The sequence below is a fragment of the Salmo salar genome, chromosome ssa25 (genome assembly GCF_905237065.1).
Source record: "Salmo salar chromosome ssa25, Ssal_v3.1, whole genome shotgun sequence".
Lineage (NCBI taxonomy): Eukaryota > Metazoa > Chordata > Actinopteri > Salmoniformes > Salmonidae > Salmo > Salmo salar.
In genome coordinates, this window is record NC_059466.1 from 37144586 (window position 1) to 37167650 (window position 23065).

Genomic DNA, 23065 nt, shown 5'->3' on the forward strand with positions numbered 1-23065 from the left:
ATAAGATGTCCATTCAGTCTAAACATTCCAAGATGGCAGAGTGTGTGTGTCCTAACTCGAGTTAGGTTAAGGTAATAAACATTGAAGATTGACATAATCTTAATATAAGTAACATACTACTGGCCTACTTTTGACCAGAGCCACATGTCATTTGAGATTGCCCTTCGGTCTCACCTTTATCCTGTCCACCGTTGACTACTCCACCCTTGTGGGGGTTCGCCTTGCCCATGTGCATGGACATCTGTGGGATCTCTTTTCTGTACTGGGGGTACTGCATGTGGGGCATCTCTTTTCCCGGCCAATGCTGCTGAGGGTGCTGCTCCTTACCCCCTATGCCCATGTGGGACAGGTGTGGCGTGGGCTGATGCTGCTGCGGGTGCTGCTTGTGTCTGTAGTACGCCCCCGCGTGGACAAGAGGTAGTACTGCAAGCTGAAGCAGAACCACTAGGAGAGGGAGGGGGGCGGAGAAGGGAGGCACAACCATGGCCTAGGGAAGACACCAGAGGAGAAGTCTGTTAGGCAATCAGTTAGTTGATCAATTGATCACAAAGTAAATCAGTTAATAAAGTGAATCAAATTCACAATGCAAACAATCAAACATTCAGACATGGCGATAAAATCCATAGGCCTATGACTGGTACTATGATTCATACCCTGGTAGACCTTTACATTGCTCTGCCTTCACCTGCTGGACACTAACGTGTAATGCATCCAACATACATTTTGCAGTTATAAACCACCACCAGCACTGGTGGAAAAAGTACACAATTGTCATACTTGAGTAAAAGTAAAGAAGTATATGTTTAGTGAGTCTGCCAGAACATAGGCAGTAGGGATAACCACGTGTTCTCTTGATAAGTGTGAGTTTCACAAATATCCTGTTCTGCTAAACATTCAAAATGTAACGAGTACTTTGGGTTGTCAGGGAAAATGTATGGAGTAAAAAGTACAATAGTAAAAGTAGAAGTTGTCAAAAATATAAATTGTAAATTAAAGTACAGATCCCCCCAAAAAACGACTAAAGTAGTACTTTCAAGTATTTTTACTTAATTACTATGCACCACTGACCACAAGTCACTCAACACTCAACAAAGGCTCCATCCTTTTTAAACAATAGAAAATGAAAAAGGAGTTTATGTTGCAGGATGATCTTTTTCAACATGCTCAATCTTACAACAACACTGCTGACTGACTACACGTTACCTTGGATTTCAAACAGCAGAGGAAGCAACATGAGAAAATGACAAATAGCCATTTTACTCAAGATAAGGAGGCAGGAGAAAGTCTTGTCTGTTATTTCTCTTAACATGTTCTTTCTTTCATAAAATAATGAATAATACATTGAGGCTGATTTTGGCTGGGCCGACTGTTAGATAGACTTTTTATGTGGCCCTGACCTTTTACTGTGAACCTACCGGATCTTCCTATGGGGGCGCTCTATCACAGGAGGTTAGTGGCACCTTAATTGCGGAGGACGGGCTCGTGGTTATGGCTGGAGCGGAATTGGTGGAATGGTATCAAATACATGTTTTCCATGTGTTTGATGCTCTTCCATTCTCTCCATTCAAGCCATTATTATGAGCCCCTCAGCAGCCTCCGCTGTGCTCCATTAAGACCCAGCTACACTATGACATAGATAGATAGATAGTAGATAGTCCTAAAACTGGGAGATGTTGTATCTTGGCTTAGGCCCTTTTTCGTGTTACTGTAGTCGATTAAGTTTCAAACCATTAAAACACATTTAAAATTCCATGCTAATGTTTGCATTTGATTCTAATAATGAGGATTGTGTGAGAAGTAATACTGACTGATTGGTATGAAGGTTATTATAATTTGGTCTTTTTCTGTTATATTTATATTTGTTTTTTTAATTTGAAATTCAGTTTAGTTTCAGTTAGTTTTTAGTTTCAGTTTTAATGTTAGTGACAGAAAGCATGCTTGGAAAGTTAGGAGCACTTGGGTTGCATAGTTTCTGTGTGTCTTCTGTGATGTCACTTTAACTTTTTAGTGACAGGGGGCAGTATTCGGAAATTCAGATGAATGACGTGCCCAAATTAAACTACTCGGGCCCAGAAGGTAGGATATGCATATTATTGGTAGATTTGGATAGAAAACACTCTGAAGTTTCTAAAACTGTTTGAATGATGTCTGTGAGTATAACAGAACTCATATGGCAGGCAGAAAGCTAAGAAAAATCCAACCAGGAAGTGTGGAAATCTGAGGTTAGTAGTTTTTCAAATGATTCCCTCTCCAGTCAGTATACAGTGACTTAGGGTTAATTTTGCATTTCCTAAGGCTTCCACTGGATGTCAACAGTCTTTAGAACCTTGTTTCATGGTTCTACTGTTACTGGGAAGAGAATAAAAGACCACTCAATCAGTGGACTGCCTGAGGACAATGAGTTGTTTACTGCGCAGGCACACAGGCACACCGTTCCTTCTTTTTCCTCTGTAATGAATACACTATTGTCCGGTTGGAATATTATCGAACATTTATTTCTAACATTTCTAACATTTTGACTTTTCGTCTCTGGTTTTGCGCTCGCGCATTTTGCCTTTGGATAGTGATCTGAACGCGAGAACAAAAGGAGGTATTTGGACATAAATATGGAGTTTATCGAACAAAACGAACATTTCTTGAGGGAGTCCTGGGAGTGCATTCCGACGAAGATCAGCAAAGGTAAGTGAAGATTTATAATACTATTTCTGAGTTTAGTTGACTCCAGAACTTGGCGGGTAACTGTATAGCTTGCTTTGATGGCTGAGCTCTGTACTCAGAATATTGAACAATGTGCTTTCGCCGTAAAGCTATTTTGAAATCTGACACTGCGGTTGCATTAAGGAGAAGTGTATCTATAATTCTTTCAATAACTTTTCTTTCAATAATTCTTTCAACAACATTTATGATGAGTATTTTTGTAAATTGATGTGCTCATTCACCGGAAGTTTTGGAGGCAATACATTTTCTGAACATCATGCGCCAATGTAAAATGGGGTTTTTGGATATAAATATGAACTTTATCGAACAAAACATACATTGAGTCCTGGGATCTGATGAAGATCGTCAAAGGTTAGGGATTCATTTTAGCTGTATTTCTGGTTTTTGTGATGCCTCTCCTTGCTTGGAAAATGGCTGTGTGGTTTTTCTTGTTTAGGCACTGCCCTAACATAATCTAATGTTATGCTTTCGCCATAAAGCCTTTTTGAAATCGGACAATGTGGTTGGATTAATGAGAAGTGTATCTTTAAAATGGGATATAATAGTTGTATGTTTGAGAAATTTGAATTATGAGATTTTTGTTGTTTTGAATTCGCCGCCCTGCTATTTCACTGGCTGTTGAATAGTGTGTACCGCGGGTGGGACGCTAGCGTTCCAGAGAGGTTAAAGGGATAGTTGGGGATTTTGAACTTCAGATTAACTTGTGGATACCATTTTTATATATCTGCATGCAGTATGAAGGAAGTTAGAGGTAGTTTTGCGAGCCAATGCTAACTAGCATTTGCGCAAAGCAATTGCACAGTTGCTAGTCAGCAACTTCCTTCAAACTGCACACAGATACATAAAAATGAGTTCATCTGACTCTGTGGAAGTAGATAAAGGGACTCATTGCCAAAAGTCAATCTCAATGTGACTTAGATTTAAAAGGAATAGAGCCAAGACTGATGCAAAAAAATGTGTTCGAAAGAAACTCTCTCGCCATGTTTACACCAATTCGATGCTTTTTAACTTTAGTAGTACATGTAAGAAGAATCAAGTTGGCAACCTATTTGAAACGTCACTATCTGCATTTTAAATCCCCAGATTCAGTAGCTTGAAAACTCCCAAAAGCTTAAAACCTCATTGAAATTCCCATTCGATTTTTGCCCAAAGTTTAGAAAAAAAATTAAATGGAACATCATTCCGTTAGTTTTGAGTTAGTTTTGAGTCAAAGATAATAGTTCAGTATAGTTTTCGTTTTCAATGGGTTTGTTAATTGTTTTTCATTATTAGTTTTTGTTTTAGATTCAGTTTTAGTTTGCTATAATAACCTTGATGCAGTCTCAGAAATATGTTGTTAGAGTGATGTAGTCACTTACTGTAATTTGATTGTTTGATTTCTCTCTCACTCTCACTTTCTCACTCTCCCTCACTGAATCCCTCTGTCACTGTCTAACCCTCTGTCCGTCTTTCATCCAGAATGTAGAGCTCTGATGGCCCACATCCAGTTAGTCTGATCTGTACTGAAGGCTCAACACCAGCATAGACCATCCCTCCAAACACGTTGTTTTGGTTGCTGCTCGTCTGTTTACTTTGTTTGTTTGTTCACTTTTGGATCGCAACAAAAATATGGATTTATTTTTCCCAGAATGAACTAATGTATGTAAACTTTGTTTGAACTCCACTGTCGGTATTCTGTCTCTAAAAGTTGTCTATCATTAGCAGCACCATATCACCAAGTAAAATTCTGACTGTGTGAATTATTCACTAGGTGAATAAAGGTAATCCTGATTCTGAGAGCTGGTCTGGCAAATATATGCAGTAGGAATGACTTATTACTGTTGGCTTGGCCTCTTAGGGAGTCAGTTCAACCCAATCAGTTGTCACAGCTGACCTTTGTGAATGAGAAATATTCAAATCAAATCACATTTTATTGTTCACATACACGTGGTTAGCAGATATTAATGCGAGTGTAGCGGAATGCTTGTACTTCTAGTTCTAATAATTCTACAACAACTACCTAATACACACAAATCTAAGTAAAGGAATGGAATAAGAATATATAAATATATGGATGTGCAATGACAGAGCGGCATAGGCAAGATGCAATAGATGGTATAAAATACAGTATATACATATGAGATGAGTAATGCAAGATATGTAAACATTATTAAAGTGATAGTGGCATACTCTCCATACTGATGGAAGGATGGAGAGGCTATTATTCATTTCCAATGGTATTTATCGCATCCTGTTCACCAATTTCTCTCTCTCTCTCTCTCTCTCTCTCTCTCTCTCTCTCTCTCTCTCTCTCTCTCTCTCTCTCTCTCTCTCTCTCTCTCTCTCTCTCTCTCTCTCTCACTCTCACTCTCTCTCTCTCTCTCTCACTCTCTCTCTCACTCTCTCTCCAGGTATTTTACCTGTGTGTGGGGATGTTATATTTAACCTAGACCCTGTATGTCAGTGGGAGGAGGATTGTGACATTTTCCAGGGTAAATGAGTCTGTAGGTATCTCCCCAGGCTAGATCGAACACACCTGCACTAACACCCCTCAGCCACAAGGGGGAGACACAGGATATGGCATGGCTCTTTCTCTTCAGCCTGGTTTCAGCAATACCCCCACATTCAAGCTTGTTTCTGTCTATTCTGGTGTTGGAAAGTAGTGAGCTACATTAGTAGTGAACTACTAATTCACCTAGAAATTTAACTCCATTTTTCAGTAGCCTCGTGGTATTTGAACTAAATTAAAATCTTGGTAGTGTTTTCAGTAGTTCATTACTTTCCTGTTCTGGACGACTGTGATCACGCTCTCTGTAGCCGAGGGGTGCGTGCTCAGTCCCCTCCTGCACTCCCTGTTCACCCACGACTGCATGACCAGGCACGTAACCAAGACTAAGGAGATGATTGTGGACTACAGGAAAAGGAGGACCGAGTACGCCCCCATTCTCATCGACGGGGCTGTAGTGGAGCAGGTTGAGAGCTTCAAGTTCCTTGGTGTACACATCACCAACAAACTAGAATGGTCCAAACACACCAAGACAATCGTGAAGATGGCACAACAAAGCCTATTCCCCCTCAGGAAACTAAAAAGATTTGGCATGGGTCCTGAGATCATCAAAAGGTTCTACAGCTGCAACATCGAGAGCATCCTGACTGGTTGCATCACTCCCTGGTACGGCAATTGCTCGGCCTCCGACCGAAAGGCACTACAGAGGGTAGTGCGTAAGGCCCAGTACATCACTGGGGCAAAGCTGCCTGCCATCCAGGACCTCTACACCAGGCGGTGTCAGAGGAAGGCCCTAAACATTGTCAAAGACCCCGGCCACCCAAGTCATAGACTGTTCTCTCTACTACCGCATGGCAAGCGGTACCGGAGTGCCAAGTCTTGGACAAAAAAGCTTCTCAACAGTTTTTACCCCCAAGCCATAAGACTCCTGAACAGGTCATATTTGCACTGTGTGCCCCCCCCCCCCCCCCCCCAACCCCTCTTTTACACTGCTGCTACTCTCTGTTTATCTTATATACATAGTCACTTTAACTATACATTCATGTACATATGTACATACTACCTCAATTGGCCCGACCAACCAGTGCTCCCGCACGGTGGCTAACCTGGCTATCTGCATTGTGTCCCGCCACCCGCCAACCCCTCTTTATGCTACTGCTACTCTCTGTTCATCATATATACATAGTCACTTTAACCATATCTACATGTACATACTACCTCAATCAGCCTGCCTAACCGGTGTCTGTATTTAGCCTCGCTACTTTTATAGCCTCGCTACTGTATATAGCCTGTCTTTTTACTGTTGTTTTATTTCTTTACTTACCTATTGTTCACATAATACCTTTTTTGCACTATTGGTTAGAGCCTGTAAGTAAGCATTTCACTGTAAGGTCTACACCTGTTATATTCGGTTTTGATGTAGCGGTGTAGCTAATTACTGGAACTACACACTTCATTTGACAGTCTGCCTAATTCTCACTTTTTGTGTTTAATAGGCTGAATTACACATTCTGTTAACATATACAGTCGGGTCAGAAATTATTGACACCAGATGAGCAATAATGACTGTATAAAAAAAATAATTCAAATACTGAGCTATATTGTATGCAACAATTTAAAAAAAAGTATATTATTTAATACTAAAAGCCTACAATTTCTCAGAGAAAGAGATTTTGTTTAGCACATAATATATTTTTTAGAATGACAGAGTTTACATGGTAAGTGCAAAAGTTACAGAGGGTCAAAGATCATACCCCCAAGACATTCTAACCTCTCACCAATACCAGTAACAGGGGAGGTTAGCATGTCTTGGGGGTATGATCTTTGACCATCTGTAACTTTTTCACTCACCATTATTCAAGATTCATTCAGGATTATCCGTAATCATGATAATATCCATATTAATGTAGAAGTGTTTAGAAATACTCTATATTCTATTCTTATTTACAATAAAAGTGACTCCAAAAGGACAGAATACATTCACGCTAATTTCTATTGGTCACAAAATAATCTGAAACACAACCAAAATGAACTGAAGAACAAAAAAAATACATCCAACAAGTTTGTAGTCACAAGCTTGATGTGGTCATTGTGTGCTAGAAATATGAACGTTTTAACATACAATATAGCTCAGTATTTGAATTATTTATTTTATACAGTCATTTTTGCTCATCTGTTCCAAGGAATTGTCCATAGGGCACTGAGACAGGATTGTGTCGAGGCACAGATCTGAGGAAGGGTACCAAAACATTTCTGCAACTCTGAAAGGCCCCAAGAACACAGTGGCCTCCATCATTATTAAATGGAAGAAGTTTGGAACCACCAAGACTCTTCCTAGAGCTGGTCGCCCGGCGAAACTGAACAATCGGGTGGGAAGGGCCTTGGTCGGGGAGGTGACCAAGAACCCGTTGGCCACTCTGACAGAGCTCCAGAGTTCCTCTATGGAGATGGGAGAACCTTCCAGAAGGACAACCATCTCTGCAACACTTCACCAATCAGACGAAAGTAACAAAATGTGGAAAAAGTCAAGGGGTCTGAATACTTTCCCGAATACACTGTAGCAATTTCAGACTTAGGCCTACATATTATAATTTTAGTAGTTTGGATGTACTGAACTACATTACTTAAAGTTGCAATATGCAGAAATTGTTCCGCCATTTATTGGTTTTAAAATGCAACATACTGTACAAAATGTATGATGGACATCCACAAATTAATACATACCATAGAAAACGTAACATATCATACTAATTGGAGTGAGTCGAAATTTCATTTACTATGTTACGTCTACCCTGAGTCCAGGTTACAGCGCCCACTGGGCACACACCAGGGTTGGAACCGGTTCAGGGAACAGAACAGAAAACCGTAAAAGAACAAACAGTTCAAATCTGAAGTGGGAAAGAAAGTGATCTATACTGTTCCGGAACAATTTACCTTTTTTTCAACAAGGAAGTCATATTGAGACTAAAGTCTCTTTTACAAATGAGCCCTGCACATAAACAAGCACATACAACTTGCAAGTATAGATACACATAAATATAGACAATATACACATTAAATACACATTAAGTCAATTAAAACAAACACATTCTTCATTCATACAAAAATCTTCTATCAGCTGCCTGAATTGGCCTAGGGACTTCAAAGCATCCAACCAAAAGGTATTTTGGAGATTATTCCAAACATAGGGTACAAGGTTTTTAAAGGCCGACACCAAAGAAGTCTCCAAAGTTAACCAACCATGTGAACGGGTTTGATAACTTGTAATTTTTCATCTTAACAGTGGCATTAGGTAGGTCAGAAGCTTATGGAGCAGGGATTTGTAAATAAGAAGAGCATAACGATGTGATCTGCTTGACTTTAAAGAGGTCCAGCCAAACTTTTGGTAAAGGATGCAGTGATGAGTAATAAAATTGTTTCCTGTGATAAAACGAAGGGTGCTATGATAAATGGAATCCAGGGGTTTAAGAGTAGTGGCAGATGCAATTTGATTAATAGTATCATCATAATTGAGAACAGGTAGAAAGGTTGATAAATAGTATCACCATAATCAAGAACAGGTAGAAAGATTGATTGCACAATCTGCTTCCTGCTGACTAAAGAGCGACAAGATCTAAAAAAAAGTTTCTAAACCCCCCCCCCCCCCCCAAAAAAAAACATGCTTTTAAAATAACACAACCATTATTTTAAAGGCATGGGAACCGGTTAATAACATTATTTAATGTTCAGGACATTTTTTCCCAGTACCACAAAAAATGCAACCAAGGGCCTATGCAAAGCCCTCCCTCGGCCAATCAGAATTTCTTCCACTGTCTGCCTGTCACCTGAATATCTTTGCCAGTGTGTGTGCGTGTAGGCTACCTGCCCATCCCCGTCTGACGCATAGCTGTAGTCTACTGAAGTTACAAGCCCCGCCCCCTCCGACGCATAGCTGTAGTCTACTGAAGTTACAAGCCCCGCCCCCACCAAAGCATAGCTGTAGCGTTGTGATTCAGAAGATAGGGAGAGAAATGTTTTGCATTAACTTTTTAATGCTAGTTAGGGATACTATAGTTATTACATTTCACATTGGATTTATTATCTACAAAAAGCTAAGATGTGTTTTTAATTCTGGTTCCGCTCTGCACACACAAGCTTATTAGCTAGCTTATCGTTAAGCCAACTCTTGAGTTCAAAGACATTCAAAGTTCCTCCATAGAAGCCGCTCCTCCGTAGGTATAATCCTGTGGGCCTAATTCAGATAATCACAAGATGCCCAGTGCTTCAAGCCAAGCCTCCTCCTCCTCCCTCTCTCCCCACCCGAAACATTTCAAATGCATCTGGAGCCCTACTCGTCTTGTTCTTCTTATGATATGGCGGTCCGCAAACAACGGTAGAGGTGCATGCCGCCACCTACTGGATGGGCTGAAAACTGATCAACTTGAATGCTAAATAATAGGGAGAAGGGAAGGGTGAAAAAATATACTTCTAATATTCAAAAGTAAACCAAAATAACTAAAACTACTCCTTCAGTTAGATTGAAATGTCTACTCAGATCCCTACACAGGCCCAGGAACCTGGGAGGGGGGACCTCTTCATTCCGTATTCCCTGTAACATTTAGGCTGTAAAGTCCTGGAGATCCAGAAATCTTTTTGCCACCTTCACAATGTCTAGTTTCTTAGATTTTATATCAGTTTGTCCAGTGCATTTCATCACTTGCGCAATAAACGCAACACAATCCACCTACTTCACTGTTAATGTTTCAGGATCCTTCTCCTGAATGGCATTCACTGCAGGCTGTGGGCCATCCACTACCATCTCCTCTCCACTCGTTCCTTCAGCTATTTTCACTGCCTCCACATAGGAGACCTGCTGGATAGCCCTGATCCTAGCTACTGCAACCTCCTTCATCCTTACAGGGCACTCCGGGAACTCAGGAACGTGATTCCCATTACAATTACAGCAACGTGCTTCATCGGACTCTTCAACTGCGACATATATATTCCTTTGACAAACACTTGTCACACTGCAGTGTCTTCTGTACATATGGTCTCACTGCAAATCTCACATACCCAAGTTTCACGAGTCAGAAGAAACTCTTGATCAAACGACAACAAAACCAATAGGATTTCCTCTTTCTTTCGATCTATAATTCAGGTCAGTAGACGTGCGTCTACCATTTCTGGCATGTTCTTCCAAAGCCACGAAGCCTCGATATCCTTCAAAACGCCAGAGATGACACCTTTAATCGGTGTCCTACTTTGAAAATCATAGCTTTCCACATCATATGTTGATATTTGTAGAGCCACAACGCTTCCTCCTTTTGTTCTTTTGACTCACACAAAATCTCCATTCCCTCAAGCCCTTGTCCTTGTTCTTCCAGCTCTCCACGTGCCCTACACTTGTCTAAAGCTGGAAAGGGTTACAAAAGTATCTCTAAAAGCCTTGATGTTCATCAGTTCACAGTAAGAAATTGAGAAATTCAGCACTGTTGCTACTCACCCTAGGAGTGGCCAACCTGCAAAGATGACTGCAAGAGCACAGCGCCGAATGCTCAATGAAGTTAAGAAGAATTTTAGAGTGTCAGCTAAAGACTTACAGAAATCTCTTGAACATGCTACCATCTCTGTTGACGAGTCTACTATACGTAAAACACTAAACAAGAAGAGTGTTCATGGGAGGACACCACGGAAGAAGCCACTGCTATCCAAAAAAAACATTGCTGCACGTCTGAAGTTTGCAAAAGTGCACCTGGATGTTCCACAGCGCTACTGGCAAAATATTCTGTGGACAGATGAAACTATAGTTGAGTTGTTTAGATGGAACACACAATGCTATGTGTGGAGATAAAAAGGCACAGCACACCAACATCAAAACCTCATCCCAACTGTAAAGTATGGTGGAGGGAGCATCATGGTTTGGGGCTGCTTTGCTGCCTCAGGGCCTGGACAGCTTGCTAACATTGACGGGAAAATGTATTCCCAAGTTTATCAAGACATTTTGCAGGAGTATGTTAGGCTACCTGTCCGCCAATTGAAGCTCAACAAAAGTTGGGTGATGCAACATGACAACGACCCAAAACACAGAAGTAATTCAACAACAGAACGGCTTCAACAGAAGAAAATACGCCTTCTGGTGTGACCCAGTCAGAGTCCTGACCTCAATCCAATTGAGATGCAGTGGCATGACCTCAAGAGAGCAGTTCACACCATACATCCCAAGAATATTGCGTAACTGAAACAGTTTTGTAAAGCGGAATGGTCCAAAATTCCTCCTGACCTTTGTGCAAGTCTGATCCGCAACTACAGAAAGCTTTTGGTTGAGGTTATTGCTGCCAAGGGAGGGTTAACCAGTTATTAAATCCAAGGGTTCACATACTTTTCCCACCCTGCACTGTGCATGTTTACACTGTGTGTTCAATAAAGACATGAAAACGTATAATTGTTTGTGTTATTAGTTTAAGTAGACTGTGTTTGTCTATTGTTATGACCTAGATGAAGATCAGATCAAATTTGATGACAAATTTATGCAGAAATCCAGGTGTTTCCAAATGGTTCACATACTTTTTCTTGCCAATGTATGTAAACAACTCACTGAGCTATAGCTTGCCGGTTCTGTAGCAAGTTGCTCTATCCGCACTGTATGATTGGTGAAGTAATTTAGCGTTGAGCTAAAAGTAAAAAAATATTTCAGAGATTTTTTAAAGGAACAACATAAACCGTTACTTTTTTGGGTTCGAACCGGTTCAGAACTTTATTTTGCTGGTCGGAACAAAAACAAATAATGGTACTCTTCAGAACGAAACGATTGGAAAATAATTTTGTTTCAAACCCCTGGCACACACTGGTTGAATCAACATTGTTTCCACGTCATTTCAATGAAATTACGTTGAACCAACGTTGAATTGACATCTGTGCCCGGTCGGTAGTAGCTTGTTAAACTACTGTATATTTTCAGAGTATCTTCCCCAACACTGGTCTATTCATAGTTCAAACTTTCTGAAGAGAAATACAAAATAATTGCTGATTTCTGAGTTTTTTTGGTGTTTACAGTAGGGTTCCTGCAAAGCCTTTGAACCGCAGAAGCTTTATTTATACGCGTATCATTTTAGAATAACTAGGCTAGTGCTTCAAAATACTAATTGACCTAAGGCAACTCGGAAGGGATATCCCTGGACACTTCACATGGTTGGGAAAAACAACTCGGCTAACATAAGTCCTTTTAGGTGACCCTAGAAGTCCACCAAAAAGAGTGTCCACCTGATCTGTGTGTTTTCCGGGTGTGTGTGGTGCATAGATAAAAGAGTGTGTGTGTTAGTATGTATCAGGTTGTGTACTGCGTGTCAATCATTGGTCATTTTACAGCAGCGAGAGGTATTTTTCTCACCTCAAAGCCAAGTGGAAATAAAAACACTTCAGTGCCCACAACCTCTGACCCCATCACTCTCTGAGATGTTTTCTTCTCCTACACGCATCTGTTTGAGGCTACTGTATGTACATGAGAGGAACTAGAATGTGTGTGTGTGTGTGTGTGTGTGTGTGTGTGTGTGTGTGTGTGTGTGTGTGTGTGTGTGTGTGTGTGTGTGTGTTGATGCGTCTGTTTTTTTTCTTCTCATTTTCACTCATGTCCAGGACCCAGAAGAGGCGTCTAACAAGCAGAGCTCGGGTCAAACAGACAGAAGAGCGGTCCAACGAGTCAGTCATCCAGACCACCACCTAGTCTTATACTCATGTTCTCCCTCCTGTGCGTTCCCCTCTGAAGGTAAATAACACAGACAGACATTTGGGTTTTCTTTGGTTTAGTTTAGTTTATTAATTCGACCATTTAAAAAAAAACAAGCAAACATAAAACTTGAAAATGTCTTACATGACTTATTTCCATTGTTAAGTCATGGAGGATAACACACAATACAGTCTGGGACTTATTTCCATTGTTAAGTCATGGAGGATAACACACAATACAGTCTGGGACTTATTTCCATTGTTAAATCATAGAGGACAACACACAATAAAGTCTGGGACTTATTTCCATTGTTAAATCATGGAGGATAACACACAATACAGTCTGGGACTTATTTCCATTGTTAAATCATAGAGGACAACACACAATAAAGTCTGGGACTTATTTCCATTGTTAAATCATGGAGGATAACACACAATACAGTCTGGGACTTATTTCCATTGTTAAATCATGGAGGATAACACACAATAAAGTCTGGGACTTATTTCCATTGTTAAATCATGGAGGATAACACACAATAAAGTCTAGGTAGGTAGCCTGGCGGGTAGGAGCGTTGGGACGGTAATCGAAAGGTTGCTGGATCAAATCCCTGAGCTGATAGATTAAAAATCGGTCATTCTGCCCCTAACCAAGGCAGTTAACCCACTGTTCCCTGGGTGCTGATGACATGGAGGTCAATTAAGGCAGCCTTCCCCACCTCTCTGATTCAGAGGGGTTGGGTTAAATGCGGAAGATGTATTCAGTTGCACAACTGACAAGGTATTCCCCTTTCCCAGTACAGTTAAAAAATGTGATCTTATTTCCATTGTGGTCCTCTGATGCAGCTAGGGTAGGAGTGTGTGTGTGTGTTTCTCTGTCTTTTTCTATTTGAGCTTTAAACAAAGGCAGTCCTGATCCTGTCTAGATGGGCCAGAGGGACGGGATTCCGCTCTGTGGTTGGGTTTGAGTCAGGCCGACTGGTTCTGGGAGAGGTGGTAATGCTTTATTTTGCATTATTATTTTTATTTCTAAGAAAAAAGGTTTCCAAAAGGGTTCTTCGGCTGTCCCCATTGGATAACCCTTTTTGGTTCCAGGTAAAACTAGTTTTGCTTCCATGTAAAAACCTCTCTGGAAAAAAGGTTCTACATGGAAGCCAAAATGGTTCTACTTGGAACCAAAGGGTTCTACCTGGAACTAGAAAGGGTTCTTCAAAGGTTTCTCCTATGGGGACAGCCGAAGAACACTTTTAGGTTCTAGATAGCACCTTTCTTTATCAGAGTGATCTGGTATATAGTATTAACTAAGATATTGTGGGTTCTAGCCCCATGCCATCCAACCTCTGTCCACCAACACCAGCCCCATTCCAAGCCCTAGCCCCAGCTCTAGCCCCAGCTCCAGCCACATATACCTATGCCACAGGAGGCTGGTGATGGGTGGATGGCTCAGAATAATGTCTGGAATGGAGTAAATGGAACGGTATCGAACGCATAGAAACCATGTGTGGGATGTACTTGATACCATTCCATTTATTATATTCCTGCTATTACAATGACCCCGTCCTCTCAAAGTAAGGTTCCACCAGCCGCCTGTGACCTCTACCCATATCCCATCCCCTCTCTCCTAATTCCAGTTGCAAGCCTTTTTCCCCACAACCAGCATTCAGCCACAGACTCAGCCCCGGGCCCTAGCCCTACCCCAGCCTCATGCCCTACCCCAGCCCCAGGCCCTAGCCTTACACCAGCCCCAGGACCTAGCCCTACCCCAGCCTCATGCTCTACCCCAGCCCCAGGCCCTAGCCCTACCCCAGCCCCAGGCCCTAGTCTTACACCAGCCCCCGGCCCTAGCCCTACACCAGCCCCAGGCCCTAGTCCTACCCCAGGCCCTAGCCCTAGCCCTACCCCAGCCCCAGGCCCTAGCCTTACCCCAGCCCCCGGCCCTAGCCCTACACCAGCCCCAGGCTCTAGCCCTACACCAGCCCCAGGCCCAGCCCTACCCCTAGGCCTACCCCAGCCCCAGCCTCAGCCCTACCCCTAGCCCTACCCCAGCCCCTAGCCCTACCCCAGCCCCAGACCCTAGCCCTACCCCAGCCTCAGCCCTACCCCAGCCCTACCCCTACCCCTAGCCCTAGCCCTGCCCCAGCCCTACCCCAGCCCTACCCCTAGCCCTACCCCAGACCCAGCCTCAGCCCTAACCCTACCCCAGACCTACCCCTACCCCAGCCTCAGCCCTACCCCTAGACCTACCCCTAGCCCTACCCCAGCCCCAGCCCTACCCCAGCCCCTAGCCCTACCCCAGCCCCAGCCACAGACCCAGATCCTAGTCCTACCCCAGCCTCAGCCCTACCCCTACCCCTAGCCCTGCCCCAGCCCTACCCCAGCCCTACCCCTAGCCCTATCCCAGACCCAGCCCTAACCCTACCCCAGACCTACCCCTACCCCAGCCTCAGCCCTACCCCTAGACCTACCCCAGACCCAGCCCTAACCCTACCCCAGACCTACCCCTACCCCAGCCTCAGCCCTACCCCTAGACCTACCCCAGCCCCAGCTCTATACACTAGCTCACCTATGATGGATGACAACTGAGTTGACCCTTGACCTTTTCTCAGGCGGCTGGCGATTCTAACGCGGCTATGCCACCCTCTCTCCCCCCGCGGGAGCCGGCCATCTCCTGCCTTTAAAGGGGGCCCGTCTCGTTTCCGTGGCAATGGGAGCCAGACGTGCCAAAGAGCCCTCGCTGTACATCCTTATTTCTTTCTTGGCTCTCAATGCCTGCGATATGGAAATAGATCCATCAAAGAACCAAAACATGGAGTGGGAGAAGTGGGGGGGCAGTGGTGATCTCACTGCAAACTGTGACTTCACACCCTTGTCCACAGAATGGATCTACCACCCACATGCATCCACATATGAATACATACACGACCCATATGGGCTCCCGAGTGGCGCCGCAGTCTGAGGCATTCTATCTCAGTGCTAGAGGTGTCACTACAGACCCTGGTTTGATCCCAGGCTGTATCACAACCAGCCATGATTGGGAGTCCCATAAGGTGGTGCACAATTTGGCCCAGCGTCGTCTGGGTTAGGGTTTGGCTGGGGTAGATACTGTGTGGAACAACATATTATGTGTTTGGAAAGGGGGGGGGGGGGGGTTGGGAGACCCAGACACATAGGTGGATGAAGAGGCTCTAGACTCATAGCCTCATTCATTACTGCTGGTTCAATGTGAGTGTGTGTGTGTGTGTGTGTGTGTGTGTGTGTGTGTGTGTGTGTGTGTGTGTGTGTGTGTGTGTGTGTGTGTGTGTGTGTGTGTGTGTGTGTGTGTGTGTATGCATGATTGTGTGTGTATGCATGATTGTGTGTGTGTGTGTGTGTGTTTCTAGACTCTGGTCCAGTAGAGGTGGACTGAGGACATGCTCTGTTAGCTGGTATAGCAGAATTGAGAGATTATAGATGATCATGTATGTTATGTTCAGTTTTGGCCATCCACGCCTGGCTTGGGTCGCACTGCTAATGACACATGTCTTTTATGATACAGTCACATTTAAGCCATTTAGCAGACTCTTGTATACAGAGTGATTTGGAGTGTGCATTCAAGTAAGAAAGCCGGAACTGCAACATAATACCATCCTTATTGCAGCTTTCCAGGACCAAGGTTGGGAGAAATGCCTTGGTGCTGATACATTCCACAGGTCGCTTTAATTGTCACACACACGTCCGTCACCAAATTGCAACTCAGAGAGTAAATAGATTCAGCTGACGTGTTTAAGAGTGGGAATGTGTTTGGGGGTTTTGTGGGGTAGGTGCAAACTTTCGCTGGCTGTCCATTATTAATATGCCATGTGCAGTGACAGACTGAGCTCGTCGCCTCATTTTAACAAAGGATCAACTGTACGAGAACAGCTAGAGTACATACCATCTGACAGAAAGCATTAAAATGACCCAAAGTGATATACATTTCTACAGTATATTATGGCCATCATTAACTTAAACCATTGTGTATGTTTGTGTATATCTGCATACTGTATGTGTGTGCATATGTGCGTGTGTGTGTACGTGTGTGTATGCCCGCCTGTGTGTAAGCATGTGTGTGTGTAAGCGTGTGTGTGTGTAAGCGTGTGTGCGTGTAAGCGCGTGTGTGCGTGTAAGCGCGTGTGTGTGTGTAAGCGTGTGTGCGTGTAAGCGTGTGTGTGTGTAAGCGTGTGTGTGTGTGTAAGCGTGTGTGTGTGTAAGCATGTGTGTGTGTAAGCGTGTGTGTGTGTAAGTGTGTGTGCGTGTAAGCGTGTGTGTGTGTAAGCGTGTGTGTTTGTACACATGTTTGCGTGTTTGTCACGGGCCACACTTGGGAGGGTGGGAAACATTTTGACAGAACATAACAGATACAGAACATGATTTCTGTTTAGTGTCAGACATGCCCTGTTGTCATGGAGATGTCATGACAAGTCAGAGTTTGGACACAGATAGAACAATGAGACAGGTATTTCACCGGGTGCAAAAGCTAACTGAGTTCACAGAGTAGGCGTTCCCTAACGGAAATATGCAGATAATAGGATCTCACGCCAATAGGATCTCACTAGCTTGTGCTTGGCTCTACCCATCTTCTTGCTTGTTCTGCCCACTATGACTAATTTGTTCCCATTGGAAATGACAAGCTGTGGTCTATCTTGGTTTAGTTGTAAAAAATCTTTGATTTAGATGAGCAGCAAATGTAACCATAACAATGTGTAACAGACAGGATTTCACAGAGTTCCCCCTAGCTGTCAGACACGTGTAGACATACATTATGCGAGTCCTGCTGTATTAAGGAAGTTGTAGGGTGGGCAACCTCAAGACATGATGCAGCTTGGTTCCAAAAAGTATAGGCTACGCTATGCAACACACCCGTCATTCACTGGCATTGTATTTAGCTACAGGATCCACTGAATAAGGTCCTTTCAAACCGCTTCCAGGAAATCAATGTACAGAAATGTCACTTTGGCTTAGAGTAGCCTCGGACACCCAGGCTTCGCTCACGTAGTAAAGTCAATGAGACGCAATTTGGATGGCCCCTTGTGACTATAGGGTTTCGAAGGAAGTGCCGCCCTCTTGGTCACACTGACCTACTATTAGCTTGTCATTAGACAAGAGGACATTGTTCCTAACCTATAGCCCCCTCAGTTTGGCTCTGTCTGAATGATTACGTGGTGGGTTCAGGGTGGAAAAGTCTTCATGAGATCCTCCTCACCCTCACAGAGGATTGCACACACAGTCACACAGTCACTCACTCACTGTCACTCACTGTCACTCACTGTCACTCTCTCACTCACTCACTCACTCACTCACTCACTCACTCACTCACTCACTCACTCACTCACTCACTCACTCACTCACTCACTCACTCACTCACTCACTCACTCAGTCTGTGGTCCTGCCCGTTAACCACATGTGGATTTCACCTGATCTGCCTGCCCAAGACTCACAAAACAATTATTCAAAGCTGTCTGATGTATGCGTGGGTGAGTGTGTGTGGGTGAGTGTGCATGGGTGAGTGTGCGTGGGTGAGTGTGTGTGGGTGAGTGTGTGTGTGGGTGAGTGTGCGTGGGTGAGTGTGCGTGGGTGAGTGTGCGTGGGTGAGTGTGCGTGGGTGAGTGTGAGTGTGTGTGGGTGACTGAGTGAGTGTGTGTGGGTGAGTGAGTGTGTGTGGGTGAGTGAGTGTGCGTGGGTGAGTGTGCGTGGGTGAGTGTGCGTGGGTGAGTGTGCGTGGGTGAGTGATCCAGTGTCTCTCTAGCCTTTTACTGCACTGAGCTAAATCAGGGTCACACAGAGTGTTTCTTGGTAGTCTTAAACAAATCTACTTTGAAACTAAAGTAGACACCTCACACACATGTTATGGACTTAAAAAGAAGAAGACACCTGAACAGTGTCAGGTATAGAGTTGAAATGTATTACATTTTCAGTTTCTATCACAATATTACACTTGATATACGTCCCAGAAGACTGGTGTTTCAGTCACAGAAGACTGGTGTTTCAGTCACAGAAGACTGGTGTTTCAGTCACAGAAGACTGGTGTTTCAGTCACAGAAGACTGGTGTTTCAGTCACAGAAGACTGGTGTTTCAGTCACAGAAGACTGGTGTTTCAGTCACAGAAGACTGGTGTTTCAGTCACAGAAGACTGGTGTTTCAGTCCCAGAAGACTGGTGTTTCAGTCCCAGAAGACTGGTGTTTCAGTCACAGAAGACTGGTGTTTCAGTCACAGAAGACTGGTGTTTCAGTCACAGAAGACTGAAACACCAGATTTTCTAGGTTTTTTGTAAATAACGTTGGTTAATTATGAAATTATGAAAATGATTAAGAACATTCCAGCCATGAGGCCACTACAGGGGGATTTGGTCTTTTGACAGCAGGAAAGGGCTACCAGGGTTGTTCAGGGTTGCATCAGTTACACAAGTCAGAATGGCTTGGCTGTTTACAACTGGGATGCTTGTATTTCTGTTAACATTGACAGCGTCACTCTCTCTTCCACATAAGGTATGTTTCCGTTGTTTAAAAAGGATAAAACTATCTGTAACAATGACGCAGTACTGTCTGACATGCACAAGCTGTGTTTTACAAAGAATGCTAAAAGTGTAAGCTATTGCAATAGGAACTTTGTTGGTGTATAGTCAAAACATGCATGATCTAATTGTTTGCAATGCCAACAGCTGTAAAAACAGAAGTGACCAGTGCGGGAAAAAGAGAGGGAGAAGAAGGAGAAGAAGAGAGAGGAGAGGGAGGAGAAGAAGAGAGAGGAGAGGGAGGAGAAGAAGAGAGAGGAGGGGGAGGAGAAGAAGAGAGAGGAGAGGGAGGAGAAGAAGAGAGAGGAGAGGGAGAAGAAGAAGAGAGAGGAGAGGGAGGAGAAGAAGAGAGAGGAGAGGGAGGAGAAGAAGAGAGAGGAGGGGGAGGAGAAGAAGAGAGAGGAGGGGGAGGAGAAGAAGAGAGAGGAGGGGGAGGAGAAGAAGAGAGAGGAGAGGGAGGAGAAGAAGAGAGAGGAGGGGGAGGAGAAGAAGAGAGAGGAGGGGGAGGAGAAGAAGAGAGAGGAGAGGGAGGAGAAGAAGAGAAAGGAGAGGGAGGAGAAGAAGAGAGAGGAGAGGGAGGAGAAGAGAGAGGAGGGGGAGGAGAAGAAGAGAGAGGAGGGGGAGGAGAAGAAGAGAGAGGAGGGGGAGGAGAAGAAGAGAGAGGAGGGGGAAGTGTGTGTGTTAGTGAGTGTGTGCTAGTGAGTGTGTGTGTTAGTGAGTGTGTGTGTGTGTTAGTGAGTGTGTGTGTGTGTGTGTGTTAGTGAGTGTGTGTGTGTGTTAGTGAGTGTGTGTGTGTGTTAGTGAGTGTGTGTGTGTGTTAGTGAGTGTGTGTGTGTAAGTGAGTGTGTGTTAGTGAGTGTGTGCTAGTGAGTGTGTGTGTGTGTGTGTGTGTGTGTGTGTGTGTGTGTGTGTGTGTGTGTGTGTGTGTGTGTGTGTGTGTTAGTAAGTGTGTGTTAGTGAGTGTGTGTTACAGTGTATGTGTTGCATTTTATACATGTCTATTTATAAATGGTCCCCCCTTGCACGAGTGTTCGTGCACACACACGCACGCACGCACGCACGCACGCACGCACGCACGCACACGCACACACACACACACACACACACACACACACACACACACACACACACACACACACACACACACACACACACACACACGAGCCAAGTACAAAGCTGAGCACTATAAAGCACTCTCCATCCAAAACTTCTCCCTCCAGAAAGAGCCAGATATAACTCCATCTACTCCTCCTCCTCTACCTTTAGACACATCTGTCTGTTCTTCTCCCTCTTTCCTTTTGTCTTCCACTCTTCCTCCACAGACGTCTTCCCTGTCTCCTATTCTTCCTCTCTATCTAAATGAGCAAACACGTCTATTCCCCTCTTCCCCTTCCTTCTTCTCATCCCTCTCTTTTCCTTAGAGAGACGGGCAGAGGAGGGAGAGGGGAAGAAGAGAGAGCAGCAGAGAGAGGGTGAGAGGGAAAGAGGAGGAAGAGAGAGGCGGGCTGGTGTTAGAGAAGAGAGAGGGTGTGAGAGGAGAAAATGAGAGGAGCGATGAGTAATGAAAGGAAGAGACAGTACAGGAATGAGGCCCAGCATTGATCCCTGTACAGGCCCTTACTCTGACAACACTGTTGAATCCTACTGGATGTTAAAATCACTATCTGGGGAACGACTGTCAAAGCCTACTGAGCATGTCCAAAAAAACACTGGGCCTTCCGATTCTGCTCCCCAGCACGCACGCACGCACGCACGCACGCACGCACACACACACACACACAGGCCCCGTTAGACACAGCTGTGCCACTAAACAAGCAAACTGTGTTTACAGATTCCCTCACTCCGTTTGTCAGTTTCTCGCTCTCACTTTCTCATCTGAATGCAGTGAATTCCTTCAGTTTAAAATCTCTTAACACTAAGTTAGAGGTGTATGGTCGCACAAACATGCCCTTTACCTACCGCACACACACGCACACATACACACACACACGTGCACACACACACACACGATCTGATCTGCAGTGTCGGAGGGGTCATCATCATTTTAGAACGCTCTTTGACCTTTCTGTTCTTAGTCGGCCTTTCTGACCCTGTACCTCCTGTGTCCACTTGAAGGGAGGGGGTACGCAGAATGTGTTTTTAGTTGATTTGTTCAACTATAGGTGGGTATATACCTGTGCACAGCGAGGTGTCCCACTGGGAAAAAAACTGGTTGAATCAACTTTGTTTCCACATCATTTCAACCCAAAAAATCAACGTGATGACATTGAATCAACGTGGAAAACTGATTGGATTTGCAAATCTAATGATATGGTGACTTGTTGTTGCCTCACAGAATAATAGCATAACTGGACATTCACTTTTAATGACAAACCAATGGACCGATGAGCTTTCCAGTGAGAGGACACCATCCACTTCAACCAATGAGCTGTCATTTTTCCAGGGAGAAATAGCTCTTGTCAGCCAGTGACAGTGTTTGACCTGGGCTCTTTTCTCACCAAACTGCTGCACCTGCCCCATCACACAGACCTGACAGTTTGGCTTCATCTCTCTGCCATGCACACATCTCACAGCCTACACTTAGACATGTACGTTCACTCACACACACACATGCACACATCTCACAGCCTACACTTAGACATGTACGTTCACTCACACACACACATGCACACATCTCACAGCCTACACTTAGACATGTACGTTCACTCACACACACACACACACACACACACACACACACACACACACACACACACACACACACACACACACACACACACACACACACACACACACACACACACACACGCCTTCCACACAAGCAATCTTTCACAGATACCCACATTCCATTTCCCTGGGGATGGCAACTTTTAGCAGAAGAAGAGAATCGGGCAAACCCAGTAGGGGGCACTGTCACTACATACCCTGGGACACCAACTACCCGCTGCCCAGGCTTCCCCCGGCTCACACTCTGTCCACCAATAATACTATGATCTACTTCACTGTTCAACGCTTTGGTAGCATCCTCTGTCTGAAACATGTACTGTATGACAACAAAGCATATTTGAATTGAACGTAAAATGCATCACAGAAGTCTGTGACCTCTGCATGTGAAGCAGCCACAGTGAACACAGACAACACTTAATGGTACTTAAGCTTTACAAGGAAAACCATGCTAATTGTTCAAACAGTCTAGCTGACTGATTCCCATTTACTCCAAACTGCCAAGATACCCAATAACATCCAAGAACAACTACATTTGAAGTGAACCAAAGTTTATTGGAACTACCCTAAAACGATTTAGTTTCATTGAAATACAAAGGAAGAATTGGATTTTACTGGACTATTTAAAGTGCCTTTAGAAATTATTCACACCCCTTGACTTTTTCCACATTTTGTTGTGTTAAAAAAAAAAGTGTTACATTTAGATTTTGTGTCACTGGCCCACACACAATACCGAAGTGGAATTATGTTTTTAGAAATTTTTACAAAATAATAAAAAATGGAAAGATGAAATGTCTTGAGTCAATAAGTAAGTATTCAACCCCTTTGTCACAGCAAGCCTAAGTAAGTTCAGGAGTAAAAATGGGCTTAACAAATCGCAAAATAAGTTGCATGGACATAGTTTTTGAA

The 23065-nt window shown here is 43.8% G+C and overlaps 1 protein-coding gene across 2 annotated transcripts in view; it reads right to left on the minus strand.

Annotated features, from left to right (window-relative positions):
* LOC106586699 (collagen alpha-1(VIII) chain) overlaps positions 1 to 23065 on the minus strand; it is a 95225-nt gene that overhangs the window by 3571 nt on the left and 68589 nt on the right. For both annotated transcript variants that reach the window (XM_014174246.2, XM_014174245.1), the window contains one exon: positions 175 to 487. In XM_014174246.2, the coding sequence (XP_014029721.1) occupies positions 175 to 484 (310 nt within the window). In that variant the 5' untranslated portion in view covers positions 485 to 487. The remainder of the gene's footprint in view (positions 1 to 174; positions 488 to 23065) is intronic.